A 25,908-nucleotide genomic window follows, 5' to 3' on the forward strand; every position below is an offset into this window, starting at 1 on the left:
GGAGAGCAGAAACTCAAACTCAGCAGACCTTTTATACACACACGCACACTGATTACAGATCACAGGTGAGGATGGTTACCTTTTGTAGCCATTCAAACCCGTTTGTTTAAACTTGTGTGCATATTATCAGGCCAAAATCACCAGAGTATGTACACTTTTGATCAGGGTCATTTGGTTAGTTTCTATTGTCATTATGATTTAAAAAGAGTAAACAATTGTTTGACAATAAATGGCTTCACACAACCACTAACTATGAACAAAAACGTTTTTGTGGTATCATTCATATTCTCTGAAAAATGGCAAAAAAAAAAAAAAAAAAAAATCAATAATTCTGCCAGGGTATGTAAACATTTGAACACAACTGTACATACCATTCAGCATTTCCTCAAAGCTACATAAACACTGTCAGAAACACTCGTAAAATCGAGTACTCACAAGTACTCTGTTTTTGACAATCTCAGTAGCTGTTTGTTGTGAATGCTGTATACTTTCAGACTCGTCACGGAAGTGCGCAAAGTAATCCGGTGTATTTAGATGGTCACTAACAGCCTAGATCTAAGTTGTTATGTTTTCTTTGCAACATGTCCGTTAAACCCAAAGCAGCATTCCAGGATCACTCTGCCATAATAAAAGTACATATGTGGTGTAAAACTGAAGAGTTTATTCCACAAGCAGTTCTGTTTATACTCTAAGTTGAATAATTAGAATGCAGCAAACGCACTGTCTTTCATCTTCAGTTTTAATGACTGAGGTAAATATTGTGATTGATTGAGAATGGTTTTGGCGTAGCGTCAGTCTTTTAAATGCGTTTCATGTACAGATTGAGCAACCACATTAGTGGAAACTATGCTCCTCATTTTTGGCTGAGACACCCATTTGTTTTGCAAAATTATCCCACTAATTACAGTGAAAATAAGAGCGGTCCAATCAGTCAATAACTGATAAGAAGCAACACACATCATCGGTGCGTGAATAGCTTTTCAAATGAACCATAAATGCAACAGTCCAGTCAAAATGCAAAATGCAGCCTAATGTGTTCTGTGTAACACAAATCAGTGGTGTGAATATCCCCATGGAAGCGTAGAGGTAGCAGATGAGAAAAAGTAAGTTTTTCCACACAAACGCTCAGGATATTATCCGACATAGTAGAATCAGTTCCATCACAGCTGACATTTCACAAATCTCAGCAGTGACATTCATATCTCTGGGAGGTTGGCTTTTGATGTTGAGAGATGCTTAGGAAAAGCTTCTGAAGGTATGACATTGGAGGACAGTGTTGGTGATGTTCCCATCTTTGTAGGATAACAAAAGTCCAAACTTCAGGATCCTGGTGGTTCCACTCTTCCAGATCAGGGCAGTCTGTGGGGTACCAGTGTAGCAAGCAGGGTTTGATTTCCGGTGAGTACTTCAGGGTACCCATCTGTGTGCTTGGATGAAACACTTCATCTGCATTTTCCCACTCCAAACTGCTGTAAATGGGTACTAGCTTTGGTTGGGGAAGTAACCTGTAACTGGTGTCCTTTCCAGGGGGAGTAGTTGGCTCTTATCCATTGAATGCTACATGAAACATAAAACTTTACAGTCATGCGTGTTGTAGTGGCAATAAAGATATTCTATTCTAAAAGCTCTATTTCAAGTTAGTCACCATGAAAGCCTGAACTACGTGAAGGTCATACTTGTGGAGAACATGCATAAAGTGCAATAGTCTGCAGATGCAGAGTGCCAGAATGACAACATTCTGACTCATAAGAGTGCCATTAGGAAGAGCCTATATGCCCCTTAGGTCTATAATAGTCATTCTGGCAAGCAGCACTCCCATTATGCAAAACGAGAGAACCAATGGATACCAGGCTGGTTTGTACAGGAATAAAAAATAATCTGCACACTAGTTCTTCCAGCAAAACATGTTTTTTTTTTCATGTAATTTGAAGAAATGAATGCTCAGGCAGTGGCCGCCACTGACCTACAAAATTAACCTTGTTTCTTTGTATTTTTAGAGAAGCAGTAGGCTTTGATGCTCTGAATCCCAACCTTGCACGTGGGAACGTAGACATCCAAGGCAAAGGCACGCTGCCGCTCGTAATGAGAGTGCACAAACGAAGAAGTGCACAAAGCTAAGGTTTTGTTAAAGAAAAAAATAAAAACATGAACAATTAAAAGGAGGCCAATATCTTTTGATGTAAATGCACATTCACTTTTAAGATCACCTGAAAAGACTGAATACACTATCGGCTGTGTGTTTTATCTCCAGTTATGGTGTTAAAGTAAGTACGTCCTATAGGCAATTGTTTATACAATCTATATGTAACAGCCAAGTGGCCTTTGTGTGTGTACGTGTGTGTGTGCGCGCGCATGTATATGGCTTCAATCGCGCAGAAACCGGGGAGAGCTGACATTTGCTATTTGCTATGCTTATGTATTTTGGGTCAAACATAAATGCTACAGAAATGGAAAGCTGATAGGACAAATATTTTTGGAGAGATTTGCAATTTTAGCTAACCAATAAGCAATAGATGCTGTGGTGCAATGCACCATGGGAGTTCAGGGTTTTGAGGTTTTAAATGTTATTGTGGTTTATATTAGTTTAACAGTGTTGTTAGTGTCACTGATTGTGTTTTTGTAGCTCAGTTGGTTTACTCAGTTTAGACAACTCTCATGTTGCTACTAACATGAGTGATTTAAGTTTCATGTTGGTATGAGTGAAATGTTTAGTGGCTTTAATGTCTTCAGCCACTGTCTTTGTCAAATTAAAACCACCTGCTTATAGCAGCTGTGTGTGTGTGTGTGTGTGTGTGTGTGTGTGTGTGTGTGTGTGTGTGTGTGTGTGTGTGTGTGTGCGTGCGTGTGTGTGTGCGCGTTCGTGCGGCTAACGACTTTCTGGACTCACGTCATTCCAGCAGGGGGCAGTAAGTCATCTTTATATTAAAAGTGTGACTGTGGTGAGTGATTTTAAGTTCAATGTAAGCACATAATATATCCGGATAAAATGCTGAAACCGACTTCTTCTGAAACGTCTCTGTTCTCTCACGACGTCCTGGATCAATAGAGCCTGAAATGTGGAGGTTTTAAGCTTGAAACAGGCTGATGACGCTGCCTGAGAGCGCTGCATGACGTCTCGCACCGTGAAAAGTCCTTAAAGCGACAGAATCACCTCAAAATCTCTCATCAGCTGTTAAAATTTTCACTGAAAACCAGCTTAATTTTTCGAACCGTGTCCACTTCGATGTGTCTCACAGGTTTAGAAAAAATTTTGATCAAACAAAGCGCCAGTCTCTCAGCAACTTCTCAGACAAAGGAATTCCGACGAGGGGCTGGACGACTCCTCCCACAAGGAGTGCTCACAGGCGAATGACGTCACCGACAGGCGTGGAAAAACTCACGCATGCGCACGAGGGTGCAAGCATGTCTGACGTAAAAACATATGAATGAAATCCATATAGTTTTTGAAAAAAATAAAAAGGACCTATACTTTATGGACAGCCCTCGTACATACATCAATAATTCACAGGAGTCTTAAATATAGCAATTTCATTCCTGCTTTTGTATGGAACACACCAAATTTGAAATTTGTAATTTTTATAACTGCCTCGCCTACTCCAAAAGGTTTTATCTTGGATTTTGTCTAATTTATTGAAGCAGTATGATGAAGAAAGCAGCAACTTTTTTTAGATTGTGTTATAATAAATCAATCAATCAATTTTATTTATATAGCGCCAAATCACAACAAACAGTTGCCCCAAGGTGCTTTATATTGTAAGGCAAGGCCATACAATAATTACGTAAAAACCCCAACGGTCAAAACGACCCCCTGTGAGCAAGCACTTGGCGACAGTGGGAAGGAAAAACTCCCTTTTAACAGGAAGAAACCTCCAGCAGAACCAGGCTCAGGGAGGGGCAGTCTTCTGCTGGGACTGGTTGGGGCTGAGGGAGAGAACCAGGAAAAAGACATGCTGTGGAGGGGAGCAGAGATCGATCACTAATGATTAAATGCAGAGTGGTGCATACAGAGCAAAAAGAGAAAGAAACACTCAGTGCATCATGGGAACCCCCCAGCAGTCTAAGTCTATAGCAGCATAACTAAGGGATGGTTCAGGGTCACCTGATCCAGCCCTAACTATAAGCTTTAGCAAAAAGGAAAGTTTTAAGCCTAATCTTAAAAGTAGAGAGGGTGTCTGTCTCCCTGATCTGAATTGGGAGCTGGTTCCACAGGAGAGGAGCCTGAAAGCTGAAGGCTCTGCCTCCCATTCTACTCTTACAAACCCTAGGAACTACAAGTAAGCCTGCAGTCAGAGTGAAGTGCTCTATTGGGGTGATATGGTACTATGAGGTCCCTAAGATAAGATGGGACCTGATTATTCAAAACCTTATAAGCAAGAAGAAGAATTTTAAAATCTATTCTAGAATTAACAGGAAGCCAAAGGAGAGAGGCCAATATGGGTGAGATATGCTCTCTCCTTCATAATAAATGAATTGGCCAACATATTTTTGTAAAACTGTATGGGATAGTGCACTTGGTTTCTACATGTAATGTGGAGTTGCATCAGGAAGGGCATACGGCGTAAAACGTGTGCCAATTCAACATGCAGATCCACCTTGGATTTGCTGTGGCAACCCCAACTGCAAACAAGAGAGCAGCCGAAGGGACTTACTCGTGTATATTGCTTGGCATGCTATCCAAAAATATGTTTAAAGATTTATTTATTTATTTATTATTACACAGTACTGTAGATACTCAGATGAAGTACACTAGCAATGTGAAGGTCTGTCTGACTGTGGCAGATAGATGACTACTTTAAGGAGATGGGGATGAATCTGGTGGTCTGCAAGGGTGATTGACAGTTCAGACACAGGAAAATTCCATAGCACAGAGGTTGTGGAAACACTTGGCATCAGTGCATGGTGCCAAGTGTTAGACCAGACACTGGACCTGACCTATTTTGTATATGCTGGTCTGGTCCAATGTACAATATATAAAGCATACATTGGCAACAACCTGAATTTAAGTTTTGCTTACAAATCTTAAATTTAAGAATTAAAGATCTGTAAGCAAGCTGACAAAATGACAAAACCCTATAAGTTTCTTGTGTGGATTACACTAGTATGCAAATCTTTACAAGTTGTCTGCTTCAAAAATAAATAAATAAAATAAAATAAAATCTTGTACTTATTATGGATTTTAGCATGCACAATTCAAATATGACAATACAAATGGTTGATTGGCTACCATTTCAACGATATTTATGTTTTTATATTTTATGCAATTATATTGTGTTGACAGCAGAATTACTAGAATTTTCATGATAAATCATGAACATAGGTCTTTTCATGCTTTTATGATTGTTTATATAATAACATTTCACCTACTCCCTTTTTGTAACACTTTAAAAATCAGGAAAAATGGCTATAAGCCTTAGCAGCATAGTAGGAGCATATCTTAAAAACTAAATGCAATCAACAATTTTAAACATAATTTTCATTCTCAGTGGCCCAAATAAGTACAGTTTGACTATAATTATTTTGGAGGCATTTTGGCTATAGGCCAGCGTTATACATCTGTGGTAGCTATCCCTCTGTAATGTTGTTGTTGTCCATTCGGTTGCTCCCCTTTTATTCAGGGTCACCACAGCGGATATAGCCTGAAATACTAACAAGTAAATAAAATAACTACATAAAGTGGTTTAGGAGGAATTGCATTTTAAAGTCAGTATTCAATGATGCATCAGTAAAACACAAAAGTCCAACTTTCCCCCACCTTGAAGATGTTAAACATATGTACATCTTCATATGGTGTGATACTGTTAAGTTCCACTCGATCCATAACCTGGGATAGTGAAAAATTGTGTTTATGGACAGATGGACAGGGTGATTCCTATGTACCCCCCAAACGTTTGTTTGTGGGCAGTATAATAACGGGAATCCCATGAACACCTTTATTGAAACATTAAGTACTTCCCAACAGTTCAAGAAACAATAATACAGGTGCTAATGTTTGCACATCTGAAACAGCCTACAGTAAAATATGTACTGCAATTCAGGTTATGTTCCAAAATGTTGGCTTTTATTACCATAGAGCATTTAGGTTAACAGTGGTAAATTTATTGAACCCTGGAACTCTGAATGAATGTCAGAGATAAAACTCTGCTTCATAACATTTTCAATTAATACAAGTGCTCCTAATGAGGCTAATAACAACAAGAAAAACACAGCAGGCTTAGTGGCCACCAGGACAACAAGGCTTTACAAGCAGCTTCTACCTGATACTGTATTTACAGCCACTGTGTGAGATAAAAGATGCCAAATTGGCCCAAAATTGAAGGTTCACCTGTACGTACTGGAATCCACACTTTCAGAGTTGAATATTCAGATTTATATCAATTCTGAATATCTGCAGACTGACTTAAGCCTGGTTCACACAACAGGATTTTAAAATTATCTGTAGGTTTCCAAAACCTGAGAGACCACACACGTGAAGATAAAAAAAATCATGGATCTAACAGTGTTGGTCGTACCGTGTGTGGTGTTCAGCCACACGGTAAGAACAACAACATCACACACGAACAGATTTCACACACCATCATTTACAGGTCAGACAGCAAATCTTGCAAAATCTCTCGAGATTAAACGTGACGTCAGAGTAAACAAACGGAGGTACTTTGTAGACTATTTACAACAGAGGGAAACAATGATACAAGAAAAAGAAAAGATGTTCTTTAAAGGAGTGGAGACAGCGCGACCACCGGACTTTCTGGTAAGTCAGAACAGCTGTTTTGATTTTATTTTCTGCTCCGTACGTCCGTCACCTCACTTACTGATTGGCTGCATGTCACATTCAGCAGGCTGCGTGCTCATTTGTGGTCAGAGGACACAACACATGCTGCGATATCGGGCCAAAAAAAATCCAACATGTTGAATATCCCCGATTTGCGATCGGAGCGTTCCTGACACCCTTCCGAGCAGATCAGAGCGTTCTTAACACACCACACATGGCAGGAATATCTGGTAAGATTATCTTTAGCGTCATCACGATTGTTGGGGCGTCCTTAAGATTGTCGGAAGGGGAAGATCGGGTCTGATATCGGCCTAATTATCCTTCTGTGTGAACCCAGCCTTAAAGATTGAGTCTGTCCATTCTATGCTGCTATAACTGTAGGGAATAATAATAAAAATGGAAAAGGCAAAAACAAACCAGTTAATTAGGATAGTAGATGTTTCATTTCAATGTCTATGATTCATTTTGTGTTTTAAAAAGAAAGGGCACAAGATTTAAAGCTACACTATGTAAGATTTAGTGTCATCTAGTGGTGAAGTTGGAGACTGCATTATGAAGTTGCCAGTCAAGAATTTATTTCTTCATGTTTTTGCTTCTTTGGCAAAAGGGATTCACGCACCTTTGTGACAAACAAAATGTATGGGTCTCCATTTCACAAAAATAAAGGTTGTCAGACTTGTTGGCTTGAACTGGCAACCAGTAGACAGCATGTTGGGAAGCAACCGTTGATTGTTCTTCCTTTTCTTAGGTTTTTACACCCGTGCTGTGAAATACATATGTCAGAGTAAGTATGTCCCTGTCGGGCTACTGTATCAACACGGCGACCTTCACCAGGTGGCCTGCTGCCATGTAGACGTGAAGGACTCCTTCGAACCTTCTGAAAACACATTGATGTGTTGGCAAAGGTAAATATACACAAATGAACAGATGGTTATGAATGCTATATTCAATTTCTGGTAAATTTATTGAACTCTGGAACTCTGAATGAATGTCAGAGATAAAACTCTGCTTCATAACATTTTCAATTAATACAAGTGCTCCTAATGAGGCTAATAACAACAAGAAAAACACAGCAGGCTTAGTGGCCACCAGGACAACAAGGCTTTACAAGCAGCTTCTACCTGATACTGTATTTACAGCCACTGTGTGAGATAAAAGATGCCAAATTGGCCCAAAATTGAAGGTTCACCTGTACGTACTGGAATCCACACTTTCAGAGTTGAATATTCAGATTTATATCAATTCTGAATATCTGCAGACTGACTTAAGCCTGGTTCACACAACAGGATTTTAAAATTATCTGTAGGTTTCCAAAACCTGAGAGACCACACACGTGAAGATAAAAAAAATCATGGATCTAACAGTGTTGGTCGTACCGTGTGTGGTGTTCAGCCACACGGTAAGAACAACAACATCACACACGAACAGATTTCACACACCATCATTTACAGGTCAGACAGCAAATCTCGCAAAATCTCTCGAGATTAAACGTGACGTCAGAGTAAACAAACGGAGGTACTTTGTAGACTATTTACAACAGAGGGAAACAATGATACAAGAAAAAGAAAAGATGTTCTTTAAAGGAGTGGAGACAGCGCGACCACCGGACTTTCTGGTAAGTCAGAACAGCTGTTTTGATTTTATTTTCTGCTCCGTACGTCCGTCACCTCACTTACTGATTGGCTGCATTTCATTTCACAAAAATAAAGGTTGTCAGACTTGTTGGCTTGAACTGGCAACCAGTAGACAGCATGTTGGGAAGCAACCGTTGATTGTTCTTCCTTTTCTTGGGTTTTTCCACCCGTGCTGTGAAATACATATGTCAGAGTAAGTATGTCCCTGTTGGGCTACTGTATCAACACGGCGACCTTCACCAGGTGGCCTGCTGCCATGTAGACGTGAAGGACTCCTTCGAACCTTCTGAAAACACATTGATGTGTTGGCAAAGGTAAATATACACAAATGAACAGATGGTTATGAATGCTATATTCAATTTCTGGTAAAAAAAAACAAACAAAAAAAACACACCCCTAAATCCAACAGGAGAGCTTTAATTCCAGTTGGTGTTCCCTTAAAGTTTTTAAGTCAATGTCACATCATTAATTACAAAATCTCACAAAAACACAACCGGATGGTTCTGAGATGAATGAAATCAAACTTTTGATGAGTGAAAGCTTTTCACTGAAAAGGAAAGCTTTCATTCAAATGAACTTTTTTTTAAATTGTGATTTCAATATTTTTCAATAGTGCACCTTCCATCTAGGAAGATGAATATATTACAGCCTTTATACTGAAATCCTGTGATATATTCTTATTGGAATCTATTGATTTCTATGATTCATTGTTGTAGTCATAATGGAAAAGTGCTTTTGAACGTTAAAAGAATGCAACGTCCATCAGTGATTGTGTTGAAGAAAAGTAAACATTTCATACCAGTCATTCAGGCAGACAAACGGGTACAAATACATCTTGATTTATTTCACATACATTTTTTTTTTACTTTTACTTTTGAAGCTTTCACAATCTAAATGATTCAACAACAAGAAATGAGGAACTACCACAACAACGTCCAAATTCCTTACTGGGGGAAATGATGCAGATGCCACTGTAGTTAAAACTGACACGTATTTTTCCACCCAGCAAGAGGTACAATTAAAGTAATAAAAAGAGACAAAAATAGGACAAAAGGGCTGTTTTACTTGTGTACTTTGATCAGTTATGGGCCACCTTTGTAACGATCCAGGTGTCTTCGAGTCAGAACAGCATTTCATAGCAGACTTTTGTAAAATGCTAGACTTTTTTCCATATATATATATATATATATATATATATATATATAAATAAATATGTTTCCTCTATTTTTGTTGATAAATAATATATATTTATTAATATTTAAGTATCAATTAGAGGAACAGGGATGTGTAATCTCCAGCAGAAGCCCTTCCTGAACTCATGGAATCTTCAAAAGCCAGAAGAATGTTTTTTTGAACATATATCGGGAGATATTAATTTTGGAAAATGCATCCCATGAATATTGCTATGAGTATTTTGAATGGACATGTTCATACATGTACATAATGAAGCATTACGTACACATACGCAAAGTACTGAACATAGGAACGTATGGTCTGTTTCATTGACTTGTTCAGTGAAATAAGCATGGCGCAAGACTAAACAAAGTAGGATAATAGTTTAGATACAAATTTGGACTGTACATTGTTCAGTTCAGTCTGTTGATCCAACCCAAAATTGAAGGATTCTTTTGGGGCATATAAATTTCAAAAACAAGATAAATGACACCTGTTGCCTTCTGCTCCTCACACTTGCAACAGCTTTCACTTGTCATTCAGGTCCAATTAGTAGTCCAGAGGCAACCACGTAATCTGAGGTTCTACTTTATATTTCAAATGTATTCAAAAGTATTTCATATCCAGGATCCAGTGGCATAAAGTACTGCACATCTTGTTCTGTTTTCCCTGCAATCGTATCCACATTTTCACAACCACGCTCCAACAGTGGGAAGTTTAATGGTCCACTCTGCAAAAAAGACATTGTCCATTCAGGCATTTTTGCAATCCAGTTCCAAGGATTTATAAAATAATTCACATCATTTTCATGTTAAAACGACGGGGACCAGCTTGTCCCTCTGCTGAGTCAACATTAGTGCCATTTGACTTCGAACGAGGCACATATTCCACATCTATGTTGGTTTTATGTTTCCCTTTTCCTCTGCTACAAACAAAAAGGAGCAGGAAGCAGAGCAAGACCACTCCCAGAAATGTGAAACAACCCATGGCTGTTGACACTAAAATAGTTTTTAGGTCCAAACCAAGGGTGACACTGGTTGTTCCATTGGCAGTGGTGTTGCTGGAATCTGTGTAGTACTGGGTCCTGTTGGCATACAGTGATCCAAGACTTTTTACTGCCAGCGATGTGTTGAGGGTGTCATTCCCAGCAGTGTTGGATGCAAGACAAATGTAAACACCACTGTCTTGTACCTCTGCTGACTTGATCTCCAGTGAGCCATTGTTGTGGACAATAGCTCTTCCATGGCTCCTACTTGTTAGACTTCTTTGGCGTGGTGACACCCAAGACACAGTAGGCCTTGGTGTTCCCTCAGCACTGCAGTGCAACATGGCTTGCTGGCCTTCATCAACAGTGATTGTTTGTGTTTTATTTTCCCGAATTTTTGGCTTTGTGCATGTCACATAGTAGGACAGGAGAGCTTCCTTGAACTCCTTAAAAGGCCTGCCACGGATACCTTCAGCTGTGCTGCACTCTGGCTGTGAATCCCCAAAGAAAATGGAGTGCTTTTTCTGCAGGATCCACATAAGACGGCAGTCACAGACTAATGGGTTGTTGTCAATCAGGAGGACCTCAAGAGCCTCAGGAGCTTGAAAAACATCTTTCTCCAATGTGTCGAGATGATTGTGAGAGACATTGAGGACTTTTAGACCCCGAAGACCCTGGAAAGCGTATAGCTCAATTGTTGAAAGCTGAGCACCAACCAGATGGAGTTCTCGCAGCCGAACTAGTTCCTTCAGCATTCCACCCTCAATATGCCTGATGCGGTTGTAGGACAGATTGAGGTGTGTCAGGTATGGTAGATGCTTCAAGGCTTGGTATGGAAAGGTGGACAAGTTGGTGTTGGTTATGAATAGTGTGGTCAGGTTGAGGCCATGTAGGGTATTGGCTGGCATATGGTCCATTGAAGGCCAGTTATCAATTTCTAAGTGTCGCAGCCGAAACAGCCTTTTGAATGAGTAAGGATGCAAAGTACTGATGCTGAGGTATCGAAGATGAAGGCTGACCAAGTTGTGCAGATGGGAAAGGGCCTCAGTGGGTACAACTGTAAGGTTGCACCTTTCTAGGGTAAGACTCTCCAGGCTTAATAGTCCACTGAATGCACGGTGAGAGATGTAAACCAAGTCATTATCACCCACTTCCAAAAATTTTAGATTGTGTAAATCCTGAAACATGTAATCCAAGAGAATGACAATCTTGTTGTCGCTTATATCCAGTCGGGTAAGATTTGTTAAACCTGTGAAGACACCTAGAGGAATGAGCTTGATACGATTACTCTTGAGACTTAAAGAATGCATGTTAAACAGGGTGTTGAAAGCTCCAGGTTCAACATAACTGATAATATTTCCACTGAGGTCAAGTTCCTCTAGTCCAGGAAAGGCAGCAAAGTCATCAGGGTTAATCATAGTCATCTTGTTCTTACTCAGGTCAAGGATCCTAGTCTCGGTTGGAATACCATCTGGGATGCTGGGCATGCGCTTGCGGTGACACACAACTGCCTTGCTCTGCGCTGAACACTCACAGCGTGAGGGACATCCCAAGGCAGAACCCACAAAGACAGCCACAAGGGCCAGTCCCAGGAAAGGCTGCCAGCATGAGACGACCGTGTGCAGCATGACTTTGCTTATGCAGTCGACCATTCTGTCACGGTTCTGCAAGAGACAATAAAGACAGAAAAAGAAAGAGATGGCTAGAGGTTAGATATAGTCAACCTATTTGCAGTTATATTGTGAAATGAAGTAATGCAGACAGTACACAAGTTACAGTGATAAAATTTTACATTTGCAATACAAACATACTTCCAGAAGCAGAATTCTTTGTAAATTTTCCGATACATGCACGGATTCATACAAACAAACCAGGGATCAAAGTTTCGCATGGTGAAGTCAGTGTGCATAACTGCTTGCATGCTACAGCGCTCTCTGCAATCAGTGTAGCCGTGGCACCATTACCAGCATTTGAATGTACAGCCATTATTGTAAATGCTGTTGTAAGATTATTGTGCTATTGCATAGTAGTCTGACACTGATGAAGAGAAGCCGAATCCCCAAAAATTAACCGAACTTGTGTTGTCATGAATTCAGAAGATGTGGTTGACAAATTTGTCACACCATGAGACTGACACTATGACAGCTCCATCACTCTAGTGCATTAGTTGGCTTGCTGCGCTGTGGGAAAAGTTGCTTGGGTACATTATTTCTAGTTATTTATTTATTTTTGAATTCAGGATTTCTCTGCACTTTTTTCCACACAATTTCTTCTGCCGTCACATTATATCATAAACATGATAAATTGATAAACAACAATGAAAAAAAGATTAACTGGTTCATAAGTTCATCATACAACCTGATCCTTTCTTTGAGAATGTCAACATGAAATTGTCTGTTTTGGCCAACCAGCAATCCAAATCTTAAATGCAACAAATGTATTGTGCTACAAGCAACACTGGTCAGGACCCTGGTATTAGCAAATGTATCAGCCTGTCTCTATTTTATGCTTATAGCCATTGTGCATATTAAAATATATCAACATGATGCCACATATGAGGGTCACTGGTCCTCCTCTGTGTCTATTAGAACCCAAAATTTCAGAGCTGAATATGTCGTAGTTTTATGGAGTTATTGATGGAAATTTTGCAGACTCACTGACTGACTGACTTCATTAATCTGATACTTGCCCTGTTAATTCAGTGGGGTGGTCACTGTGCTCCAAATTTTGTTTCAAGTACTTGTCAAGCAGTATTATGAATTATTATTTCAACGATCTGCTTCCTGACTAAATTACAGCAGTGCTGCTGGAAATGCACCCTAGTGGGTGTCGGCTGTTGTGGACGTTTCTAAAATCAAAATTTGAAAGCACATTATTACTACTACAGTGGTCCCCCTCATGAGAAGCCACACCACATATACAGCCACATTTCTACTGCAACAACTGTTTTTCTGTTGATTTCAAGTCTCACGAGCGGCCACCCCTCAAACGCGGTCAGCGGCCCACTGGAAACGATAAAAATCCCCTCAACAATGGCCATTCTGTGGAAATTCCCAACCAGGTTTCCTGTGGAAGTCGCATCCAAATTCTCCTGCGAACGTGAGCTTGCGAGATTACTCCAGTAAACAAAAGACCAAAAAAAAATGGCCCCCAGTCGGCGAAACTCCGGCATCATGGAAAAGAAACATTTTAATGTTACAGTAGATGAAAAGGTGAAAACAAAAGAACAAAGAAATATGGCTCATGCTGGCAAAACCCCTGCATCTCTGAAAATAAAAGCGTTAAAGTAAGCAGAACAGGTGAAAGTGTTCATTCAGTTTCATTTCAGTGTTGGTAAAACGCAGATTAACATACAAATGCTGAAGATGCACTACAGGGAGAAACTCTTGCATCATGTCCTGATGGTAATGGATGAAGTTTCTAAGGCATCAGATGTTGCCAGTCAAGATAAGGATTTTATGCTTAACTGTTTTCTGGACTGAAGTTGTTTTCATTTTATATCATTTTTGTGACTTTAAAGGATCCAATTCTTGTGCTGTGATGTTTTGGACTAAGACAGAGTGGAAGAGGTGGTTTGTCTCTGACTGTAGTCAATAAATCTGTGATATTTTTCCCAGTACTGTATGCTTGTACTGCACACATGCTGGATTTTGGCTCCCTTTCAACAAAGGCCACCCCTCTGATGTGGCCACCTGTACTGTCTACAGTACAGATGGCCTTAATAGAGGTGGGACCACTGTACTTCTGTTATTTTAGTCCATTTATCTGGATTACTTTGCAAACATTTTTCCTCTCTAAACACCACAAAGTTCATCCACATTAATCTGACAAGGCAGAGTTCAAAATTTCTAGACATAGGCAACAAAACTGCAAAATACAAATAATGATTCGGGGTCACAGTAACATCTATAAAACACTAAAAAAATGGGTTCACTTTGTGTTCTCAATAAGTTAGCATCCCCAAAAAACAAAACAAACAAAAAAAAAAGTTAAAGGAACTAAGGACAAATCTGAAAATTCCTGTAACAACAACACAATAGACAATCTGCAAGGTGGAAACTGCAAAATAAAAAAACAAACCAGGATAATCGATGGCCGGTCTACAGGCAGGTTAGTATACGGTCAAACATGAAACTGGAGAATATTGTGATCAATGTGCAGAAGCTGTAATTGTTTCCAAGACAATAAACGTGTCTTGCGCACATTAAAGTTTTAAATCAGTGCCTATTCTGCATGTTGCATCTTTAATGTTCAGGCTCACACACACACACACACACACCCTCCCTCCCTATCTCTTTTATCTGAAAATAAATATCTTTGGAGAAAACATTTCATTTGTCTAGAATGGCAGCTCTATTTTTTTTTCTAAAACTAAAATATGATAGAGTTTCACTATTTTCAGGATTAGACACCACAGTAGTGAAGCAGATAATGAAAAATAGTGCATTTGGCGGTACAAGCACCAAATCTGGCATTATGATTCTTATGATATTACCATAGCTGATCGATGGTGGCCATTTTCCAAGATAGCCACCGAAATGAACGGTCCAAAATCACTTTTTGCAGAGAAAGGCTCCTATTTGATGGATTAAAATGGCATTGATGTTAAATTGCATTTTGTTATATCTTATTTTATTTTCTATTTGTGATATTTATTATGTTTTATTTTGCTTATGCATCAAATTGGAGTCTAAGCTATTACATTTTGTATTAACTGTTTCATCCCAGTACATGTTTTAAGAGTGTTCATTTCTTGAAACTACTGCATGTAGTCCTATTAAAAAGGAGTTTAATGTTGAATATGTTGTTATATCTGTAGTCAGCATGGTCAGATGGTAATTGATGCTACTAAGAGTGTCAAATTGTTGTTTCAACATAAAAAAATTAATTGGCTATGCTTGTAAACATACAATTTGACACCAAAATCACACAAATCAAATAATAACAATGTTTTGTTTGGATTTCACTAATGCTGTAAAATAAGTCCACTGTGACAGGGAGCATTTCTATGAAAAAAGTAAATTTTGGTAGGTTGTTTTATTGGCCATCTTGGAAAATGGCCACCAAGTGGCCAAACAACCAGATTTGGTAAACCCTACTTTGGGAATCATTGTGTCATATTTGGTGCTTGTGTCACCAACTGCGCGATTTTGCTGTAAAACTGCTTTATCTGCTCCGCTACTGTCATCTAATGTATTTCAATTGCTTATTTCTGTTTTTTTTCTGTCCATTTTACTTGCTCATATTAGCTATGGACATACACAAGATGAAAAACTGTGTTTGTTTTTTCATTGTGTCACAAGTAACCAAGTTGTTTTGGAATAATTGCCAATGTGCTGCTTTTGCCCTCTGCAGCTTGCCCATATACGTTACCAAACATCATGTTGATGAGCAAATAAATGAGCTGAATGCACGGCTTCCTGCAAACAGACTGGGGGACAGGTTGCAAAGACTGCAAACCATCACTGCCTCATTTGGTGTGTCATGGGCTGTGCTGAATTTAAACCATGAGGGGAATAATCTAAATATCTCTTCAGGCTCTTAGTATTCTAACAGACTACGGTGTAAATATGAATGCACACCAGTTTAATAGATGCACAAACCTGAAACTAAAGCAGTCAGTTGGTGAGAAAAAAAGAACCCACATAAACTGTAAAATCATTATTTAGTGAAAATATGCACTTATTCAGTAATTGTGCCAGCACAAACATATGTGGATGCAAAAATATAATCTCCATACTTCAGGCATTTTTAAGTTTCTATTATTTCATTTAAGGTATTTATTCATTTTTGCATTCAAAATCAAGTGTAAGCAAGTGTGACAATCATAAAAAAACTAATCAAAATATGAATTCTCAAAAAACTGAGAGACCCTGCGAGGAGGTGACTAGTGAGGGAAACCATCAAGACACCCAGATAACTCTGTTGCACTCCACCATAAAGCTGTGACTGGTCATGCAACAGACAAATGTTGCACCATTTCCAGTTTCCCTAATCACATCCACAATTAGGGATGGGTAGTGATAAGATTTTATCAATATCAATGCCATTATCGATTCTGCTTATCGATCCAATTCCTTATCAATTCCCTTATCGATACATCTTGTGAATTTTCCGTATATTAAAAGTAGGCTTTACAGGTTTTCAATGTCAACAACATTTTATTGAGACTTAAAGTAAATAAATAAGAAATTGGTCACTAGATCCTTGATCTCTGGACGTAAATAGAAATAAACAAAATCTGTAGTTTTTTATTAAAAGCATTTCCTTTCAGACATTTTGGCATGAATGTCTCTTCATACCTCTGAGCTGAGCTCAGCCGGCTGCTGCACGTCAGCGCAGGACATCTCATTTTGGGAGGAAAAAAAAAAAACGTTTTGATGGATTGCAGTTTGTTTGTATTACAAGATTTGCAAAGAGGTGTCATTTGATTTTAAACGGTGTTTCGCTTCGAAGTTATTAATTCTGACTGGACTCTATCATTCTAACTTGAATCGGCAGAGAGACGCGCAGCGTTTGGAGCTGTGTGAACAGAACGGAGGACGATTCTCATTTCTTTCTTGCAACAAGACAGGAGTCCCAGTTAGTGACTTTAATCCTCACAAAAGTGACTCACAATTGACATATTCAGGGATGAAAATGGTAGAAAACAACAACAATAAAAAAAAAAGCTGTAACCCAAAATTACCCCCCACCACCACCCACATGAAAATGTTTGAATTCTAGAAGCTCTGACATGCAATCTGGGACTATTCCAGACAATAAACTGCAGTGAGTGCAGCATCCATTTTGGTGAGAGAGAGAGAAAAAAAAAAACAACTTATTCATATTCATTCCAGTAGTATTCTGCTCTTACTAGGATGCAGCAGTTTTCTAGCTTGGCAGATAGTTCTGGAGGAAATCACTGAAGAAATTAACAAATTGAAAATATAGTTTGACTGAAACATATTGTCATTAAACTTAAATAAAACAGGGATGAAGTGGAGGTGTGAGAGTCACTAGGTGTTCACAGGAAACATTTATTTCTATATTTATTAATTTATGTTCATTGTTAGTTGGTTTTATATTTTCTGTTGTTTTTAACCGGGTTCTTTTTTGTCTCTTTCTCTAAAATTGTATTGTAGCATAATTAGTTATTATTACTATTATTGTTGTTGTTGCTATTATTATTATTATTATTATTATTATTAATATATAAACAAAAATCAATTTAAAAACTATTAGAATTTGTAATACATTTGACTCTTTTATGACAACAACTGCTGAGCCATTAATTATTATACAGAAAACAAATGCACACAAACGTGCTGAGTTGTGAACAGCTTAATGCTAACTTTAACACTGAAGATGCCATAGACATGCTAATGTGTTAGCATCGGTCCCATTTTTAAGTTATAAAATAGATCTATCAACTGTTTCAGAAGACCATAACAGGTCATTTTGACATAAAAAGGGTAAATATTACTCACTGACATATGGTCTTTGGGGTTTTAGCGGGAAAAATTAAGATAAAGCGAAATAAAAAAAGAACCAACAAAGCAGTGGGTCGGATCACTGCTTCATTGCTTCAGGCTTCAAAGAAGAGCCGCGTTGCAGAAACGGTTGATTACAGACCCTGCAGGGGTTCTGTAATCAACGTAGAGACATGATCATTTTCCTGACAAACACCCCCAAAAACAAGAGCCGCTCTGAAGGACCGATAAGGGAATCGTTGATGTTGGTGGATTGAATAATTTCTTAACGATACCCGAAAAGAACCCGTTTTCGATACCCAACCCTATCCACAAAAGCTTATAACGCCTTCAGAAAAGGATTTCATAGCAACCAAACAGAATAGATGTAGGTCCAAGTCTCCCATGTGCCTTGTTAACCCCCAAAACATTTATCAGCTGCAAATTGTGAATTATCTGCAAACCGTGAATTGCAAAACGTGAATACTGAAAAAATACCTCCTGAAATGTGAACGCAGGTCTCGCAAAACGTAATTCACAAAACATGAAATTCTTCATGATTTGGTGTATGTGCTTGGCTGAGGAGCCAGTGGTGCGAAGCTGCCATCTGTGGGATTATGACTGTGCACCTCTCACTTTTGCTGCACCCGGGCTTTGCGCCACCCCTCCACTTGCATACAGTTAAACTCTTTCACATTCACTATTAGCAGTGTAGTAGAGAAGCTTGAATCTTCGACTGGACTGGGTTGCTTGATGCAAGGATGTTTCGCTTCTATTCGCAGAAGCTTCTTCAGCTAATTTTCTTGCTCTGGTAGTCTGACTTCTGTCTCGACTCTTGTAGAGAAGAACGTCTTCTCTACAAGAGTCAAGACAGAAGAGTAGAGAAGAACTCCTGTTCTACCCTAACTTGTCTAAAGTGCGTGTGTGTGTGTGTATATATATATATACTCAACAAAAATATAAACGCAACACTTTTGGTTTTGCTCCCATTTTTAAAGAGATGAACTCAAAGATCTAAAACTTTTTCCACATACACAATATCACCATTTCCCTCAAATATTGTTCACAAACCAGTCTAAATCTGTGATAGTGAGCACTTCTCCTTTACTGAGATAATCCATCCCACCTCACAGGTGTGCCATATCAAGATGCTGATTAGACACCATGATTAGTGCACAGGTGTGCCTTAGACTGCCCACAATAAAAGGGCACTCTGAAAGGTGCAGTTTTATCACACAGCACAATGCCACAGATGTCGCAAGATTTGAGGGAGCGTACAATTGGCATGCTGACAGCAGGAATGTCAACCAGAGCTGTTGCTCATGTATTGAATGTTCATTTCTCTACCATAAGCCGTCTCCAAAGGCGTTTCAGAGAATTTGGCAGTACATCCAACCAGCCTCACAACCGCAGACCACGTGTAACCACACCAGCCCAGGACCTCCACATCCAGCATGTTCACCTCCAAGATCTTCTGAGACCAGCCACTCGGACAGCTGTTGAAACAATCGGTTTGCATAACCAAAGAATTTCTGCACAAACTGTCAGAAACCGTCTCAGGGAAGCTCATCTGCATGCTTGTCGTCCTCATCGGGGTCTCGACCTGACTCCAGTTCGTCGTCATAACCGACTTGAGTGGGCAAATGCTCACATTCGCTGGTGTTTGGCACGTTGGAGAGGTGTTCTCTTCATGGATGAATCCCGGTTCACACTGTTCAGGGCAGATGGCAGACAGCGTGTGAGGCGTCGTGTGGGTGAGTGGTTTTCTGATGTCAATGTTGTGGATCGAGTGGCCCATGGTGGCGGTGGCGTTATGGTATGGGCAGGCGTCTGTTATGGACGAAGAACACAGGTGCATTTTATTGATGGCATTCTGAATGCACAGAGATACCGTGACGAGATCCTGAGGCCCATTGTTGTGCCATACATCCAAGAACATCACCTCATGTTGCAGCAGGATAATGCACGGCCCCATGTTGCAAGGATCTGTACACAATTCTTGGAAGCTGAAAATGTCCCAGATCTTGCATGGCCGGCATACTCACCGGACATGTCACCCATTGAGCATGTTTGGGATGCTCTGGACCGGCGTATACAACACCGTGTACCAGTTCCTGCCAATATCCAGCAACTTTGCACAGCCATTGAAGAGGAGTGGACCAACATTCCACAGGCCACAATTGACAACCTGATCAACTCTATGCGAAGGAGATGTGTTGCACTGCATGAGGCAAATGGTGGTCACACCAGACACTGACTGGTATCCCCCCAATAAAACAAAACTGCACCTTTCAGAGTGGCCTTTTATTGTGGACAGTCTAAGGCACACCTGTGCACTAATCATGGTGTCTAATCAGCATCTTGATATGGCACACCTGTGAGGTGGGATGGATTATCTCAGCAAAGGAGAAGTGCTCACTATCACAGATTTAGACTGGTTTGTGAACAATATTTGAGGGAAATGGCGATATTGTGTATGTGGAAAAAGTTTTGGATCTTTGAGTTCATCTCATACAAAATGGGAGCAAAACCAAAAGTGTTGCGTTTATATTTTTGTTGAGTGTATACACACACACACACACACACACACACACACACACACACACACACACACACACACACACACACACACACACACACACACACACACACACAATCACATCTTGATTGTTTCATTTCAACTTGTGGTGATGTATAAAGTCAAAATTGCAAATTATAAAACAACACAAAACACTGTGTCACTGTTGAAATACGCGTGGACCTGACTGTATAAATCAGCTGAATCTAACAAAGAAAACAACAAACAAAAACAGATGAAGGCATATGAAGCTGTCTTCTTCTCCTTTTTCCACCCAGTTTCTCTCAGAATTTGCTTCTTTCTCAACTCACCATTTGCACACTGATGCTCCATGATCTCACACACACACACACACACACACACACACACACACACACACACACACACACACACACACACACACACACACACACACACACACACACACACACACACCTCAGTGGCCCATAATACATTGCAGTCACACAATGCAACAGAATATATACAAAAAAAAAAAATCATTCTCTATCTCTGGAGCTTTCTGTATTCATGCAATCCACAAAGCTCTTACTCTTCTGAAGGTGGGCTGCTGGAAAAAAGTGTCAAAGTGTCTCAGGGTAACTATCTCAAAAAATACACTTTGACTAACATTTCAGTGTATTATAACTCTCTGTACCATTCTGGTGATATTCGCGGCCCTATGAGATAAGACTGTTTAATATGGCCCCTGACCCACATTACCGCAGGTTCAGCTCCTGAGAGGGGCTGATAATCGCTAATGGGGTCTGACTCAGCATAAATCACTGAACAGCCCGTTTACAAAAGGTGCAGAGGTTACCTGTGTGATGCCATCATCACCAGCATATGTGTACCGCGGGTTATCATGAATCAAACATTTGCATCAGTTCGTTGACTCGCCGTTAATTTAATGACGCTCAATGACACAAACAGGAAAATGCATTTGTGTTGTTTGCAGCTGGTTTTAAGATGCACACAGTTCTCGTTTCCCATCACAAACTAATTTCCATTGGAATCGCTGAGAACAAGCAGAGCTTTGCATCCAATGATGCCGCCGCTCTTTACTTATTAACATAGCCTGGAGCTAAGAGGATGAGTCGGGGTGAAGTCTGCCTGTGCTGGAATGGAGATGAGACCAGCAATGCACACATACTTATAATTCTACAAACAGTCACTCTCACTGCGTTGTAATGTTTTTTTTTCCCTCAAGAAAAATGGTTTATATTTCTTATACGTCTCAAATGTCATTTTTTTCACATCATCCTTTATTACAACAAAGCAGATTTTTCAACTTTGCACTCCAAACTTCTCCAAACATGCACATGCTACAAAGAGCTGCATCTTACACCAGGTGCACACCTGACCACCTGACCAGGGATGCTGGAAATCAGTACAAGACCCCATAATGACATAATGCGACACACTCACACACCACATGTGTTGCGGGGGGGCACACACGCACACCACGTGTGTTGGGGCACACTTGGGGCTCACTTGCATTACATATGTGCTGCTTGGTAATGGCACACTTGTGGGCCACTTAGACATTTGCACAGCATAGCTTGAATGTGCTCGCCTGCTCTCTGCTCTCTTGCCAGCTGCGTGAATACCCTCGCCTTTTCTAAGTGCCATGTGAGTGGTGTTGGATGATCGTGGGTGGCACCTGGACTCTGGCTGACACCTGCCAAGAGGGGATTAAATGGACACACACACTGTCTTTCGGCTGCTGGCTGAAGGCTGCCTCGATTGTGTCATTCAGTCACTGTGCGGCATGGGCGATGATTTCATGCAGCATATGTCCGACTTGTGCACGACATGCCATGTGAATGCTGTGAACACGATCAGCTGACAATGCGACCTCATCTTGCCCACTCTTGGTATAAGTTACAGGCCCGAGCAGCACGTCATTATAAAGTGCATGTGCTGTGCGCGAACGGTTGTGGTGACAACTGTATTCAGCTACATTCAGGCCAGCTCCAATTTTTCACGAGTGGCATACAATTCCTCCTTCGTGTGCCAGTTGGTTTCAATCGTATTATGTGTGAAGGGGCCCTTAACATACAGCGCACCACAAAACATTGACTGAAACTATTATTTACTTTTCAATTTTCTGTCTGCTTAATAATTATTCCATCAGAAGATTTATTTATTTATTTCTGGAAATTTTATTTTTTTAAATTGGTTTTGTAAACTTTTTTTTTGTCTTGCAACTAGAATCCCTTGCCTGTAGGGGGACCTGCAGCCCCCTCAGCACCCCTATTTTCCCACTGGTATTGCAGGTTGACAAGTAAACAGCAGATGGACTGCATTTATACAGCACCTTTCCATATGAATCAGAAGCTCCAAGTGCTTTAAAAATGATGCCTTGCCTGATGTCAGGCTGCTGCTATGCACAGCACTCAACTGTACACCGGGAGCAACTGGAGGATTAAGAACCTTGCCCAAGGGTCCTTAGTGATTTTCCAGTCTGGCAGGGATTTGAACGTAGGATTCTCTGGTCTCAAGATCGCTGCTTAACCAATAGACCATCATCTCCCCTACAGTTGGGAAATGGTATTGATCTTGCAGAAGTATTGAACAATGCCCAAAATAACTTGTCTATTTATGATCCATCACTAATTTTGATAACCTCTCTCCCTACCAAAGTGAAAAAAGTTTTAAAAATACATTGATACATAGTTAGTACATAGGCAGTAGACATACAGGACACGTACATTATGTAATTGGTAATTTATTATTTGCTGTGGCTGTTCCAGGCAGTTCTATGCAATAAAATGCTCTCATTCTAATTTAAGTCAGTGGCTATCATGTTGGTTAGCAATGTGCAACATATGAATATACAAGAATATGTCCAGACATGCACATAGCTGGTGCTCATGTGCTAAAAATCAGAAAACTCAGTAGGAAGCATTTTACCTACATTCTTTCATCTTATTGAAGAACACCCCTGGAGGCAGAAATAGAAGATTTCCAGTGATTAAATAAAAGATTGGGTATTTAAAAATGATGGCTCAAGAGTCAGTATTTAGCTTTATGCTGCGTTTACATATAGGCAAGACACATTACGAATGTCATATTTGCGTCATTCTTGGTACATTCCTGACATTCTTAACGTGACTTAACGCATCTGAATAGGTTTCTTAATAGTGCATGTTGGTGCGTGATACTTGTGATTTTTGTGGAGCATGTTTTTGGCTGTCAAAAAATCTTCCACGAATATCACGCACGTCTTGATTAGTGGTGATCCTTAATAGAGCGTGACAGCATTCTTCTATGATGTGCGCACAATTAAACCCTGCTGCACCGTATTCAGTTTCATTGCTGCAGTATGCTGAAGAAGGACAGTGATGCCAAGTCGGCTAAAAGTCTCGTTCCAGTGCTCCTCAGCGTGCTCCTGCAGGTGTTCCATCTGCTGGATGTGCCTGATGTTTGGGAAAACAAGTGAGACAAGAGCCACGTGAAGCCACACATCTGGCTCTCTCAGTCTCCTCCTCCTTTCTGCACCACTCCATGGCACAGAGCTCAACGAAGCATGCAGTCACAAAGTTCTTCTGCTGTGGATTTGAGGAGCAAACTGGAGTGATCTGAACTGTTCAGCAGTTGACAGATGAATATGGGTGTGTGGAGACAATTCGCCTCATTCACAACGTAACAGAACTTTACAATGCGTTGTTATGCACGATAGTGCGCAACAGCGCGGAACATTATTCTTGACCGTGTGCAATGGTTCCTGATAATTCGCCAGTAAGACGTGCCATTAATCGTAACGCATGGTAACAGGTTGCAGCACTTCCTGAGGAGACCTGACGCCTCTGTCCCAAATCATCACATTCGTGATCAGCGGCCAAGAATATATACTTTGTGGCATTCGTGACGTGCCGTTGTTATGTGTAAACGCAGCATTACAGATTGCCTTATAATGTAGGAACAAGGCTATAGATTTTTAACATTTTCCTGGGGTGGGGGAGAGACACCTCTGGCACACCCAACCAAGTCTCACCTGAAGCTAGATACGCTGCTATTTGCCTTGTCAACTTGTTAAAAATTGACTATAAAAACAAAAAAGTGAATATCCTGAAAATGAGAAGAAAATACATAATCCTACTTTTAATGTGTTTGTACAGTTCTTTGTAATACAAAAATGAGCCAGCATTTGATCTTTATACAGTTCCATTATTTTAGCAATCTAATAAATAAGATCAGTTAAACTGCCATTTGAGGTCACTGCAAAAGTATTTCTCATCTCAAAAATTAGAACAAACAATTACAGAGTTCACCTGAATTTTCTATTTTGGTATCTATTTGCTTTATGGGGGGGATGTAACCCCTAATATCTTTGCTTGCGTGGCTGAAATTTAGCATTATATTTTTGCACATATAAGACAAATTTGATGAGTGTTGTTCAAACTAGAGCAGATTAATCAGGGATCAGGGGTCAGTTTACTCATCATTGTCTCTCTTCCCCCATCAGGCAGATTGGACGTCCACTATACATGTTTGATTTCACATTATTTACAAACCAATTAGTCTCACGGCTCCAATATGGATTGAGCATAATTAGTCCAAATTATTTACCGAATCACTCAATTGTAGAGCTCATCGTGCAGAAAGTCTGGCTTGATAGAGGGGGAAAAAAGCTTCAGCGATCTGCGTAATTGAGACTTTAATATCTGAAACTCTCATACAACTGCAGCACTGACAACGTGAAAAATGTATAATGTTTAAAGTCAAATTTATGTGTGTGTGTGTGTGTATATATATATATATATATATATATGAGGTCTCTTAGATAATAAACCGACCCTTTTATTTTTTTTTTTAACTATATGGATTTGAATGACATGCGATTACACCAATCATGCTTGAACCCTCGTGCGCATGCGTGAGTTTTTTCACGCGTGTCGGTGACGTCATTTCCCTGTGGGCAGGCCTTGAGTGAGATGTGGTCCCGCCCTCTCGGCTGAATTCCTTTGTTTCACACGCTGCTCGAGACGGCGCGCGTTGCTTTATCAAAAATTTTTCTGGACCTGTGAGGAATATCCGAGTGGCCACTATTCGAGAAATTAAGCTGGTTTTCTGTGAAAAGTTTAACGGCTGATGAGAGATTATGGGGTGTTTCTGTCGGTGTAAGGACTTCCCACGGAGCGGGACGTCCTGCAGCGCTTCCAGGCGCTGTCGTCAGCCTGTTTCGAGCTGAAAACATCCTAATTTAAGGCTTAATTCACCCAGGACATCGTGAGAGAACAGAGAAGATTCAGAAGAGGCCGGCATGAGGAATTTATGCGGACATTCCACTGTTTAAGGACATTTTTTTTAATGAA

At 40.0% G+C, this 25,908-nt stretch overlaps 1 protein-coding gene across 1 annotated transcript in view; it reads right to left on the reverse strand.

The window, feature by feature from the left end:
* Window positions 1-9,768: 9,768 nt before the first annotated feature.
* The window catches only part of lingo2 (leucine rich repeat and Ig domain containing 2), an 845,050-nt gene continuing 828,910 nt past the window's right edge, over window positions 9,769-25,908 (reverse strand). Inside the window, exon 5 of the mRNA XM_034182013.1 lies at window positions 9,769-12,225. Coding sequence (XP_034037904.1) covers window positions 10,372-12,213 — 1,842 coding nt within the window. The 5' untranslated portion in view covers window positions 12,214-12,225 and the 3' untranslated portion in view covers window positions 9,769-10,371. The remainder of the gene's footprint in view (window positions 12,226-25,908) is intronic.

The sequence above is a fragment of the Thalassophryne amazonica genome, chromosome 11, assembly GCF_902500255.1.
Source record: "Thalassophryne amazonica chromosome 11, fThaAma1.1, whole genome shotgun sequence".
Lineage (NCBI taxonomy): Eukaryota > Metazoa > Chordata > Actinopteri > Batrachoidiformes > Batrachoididae > Thalassophryne > Thalassophryne amazonica.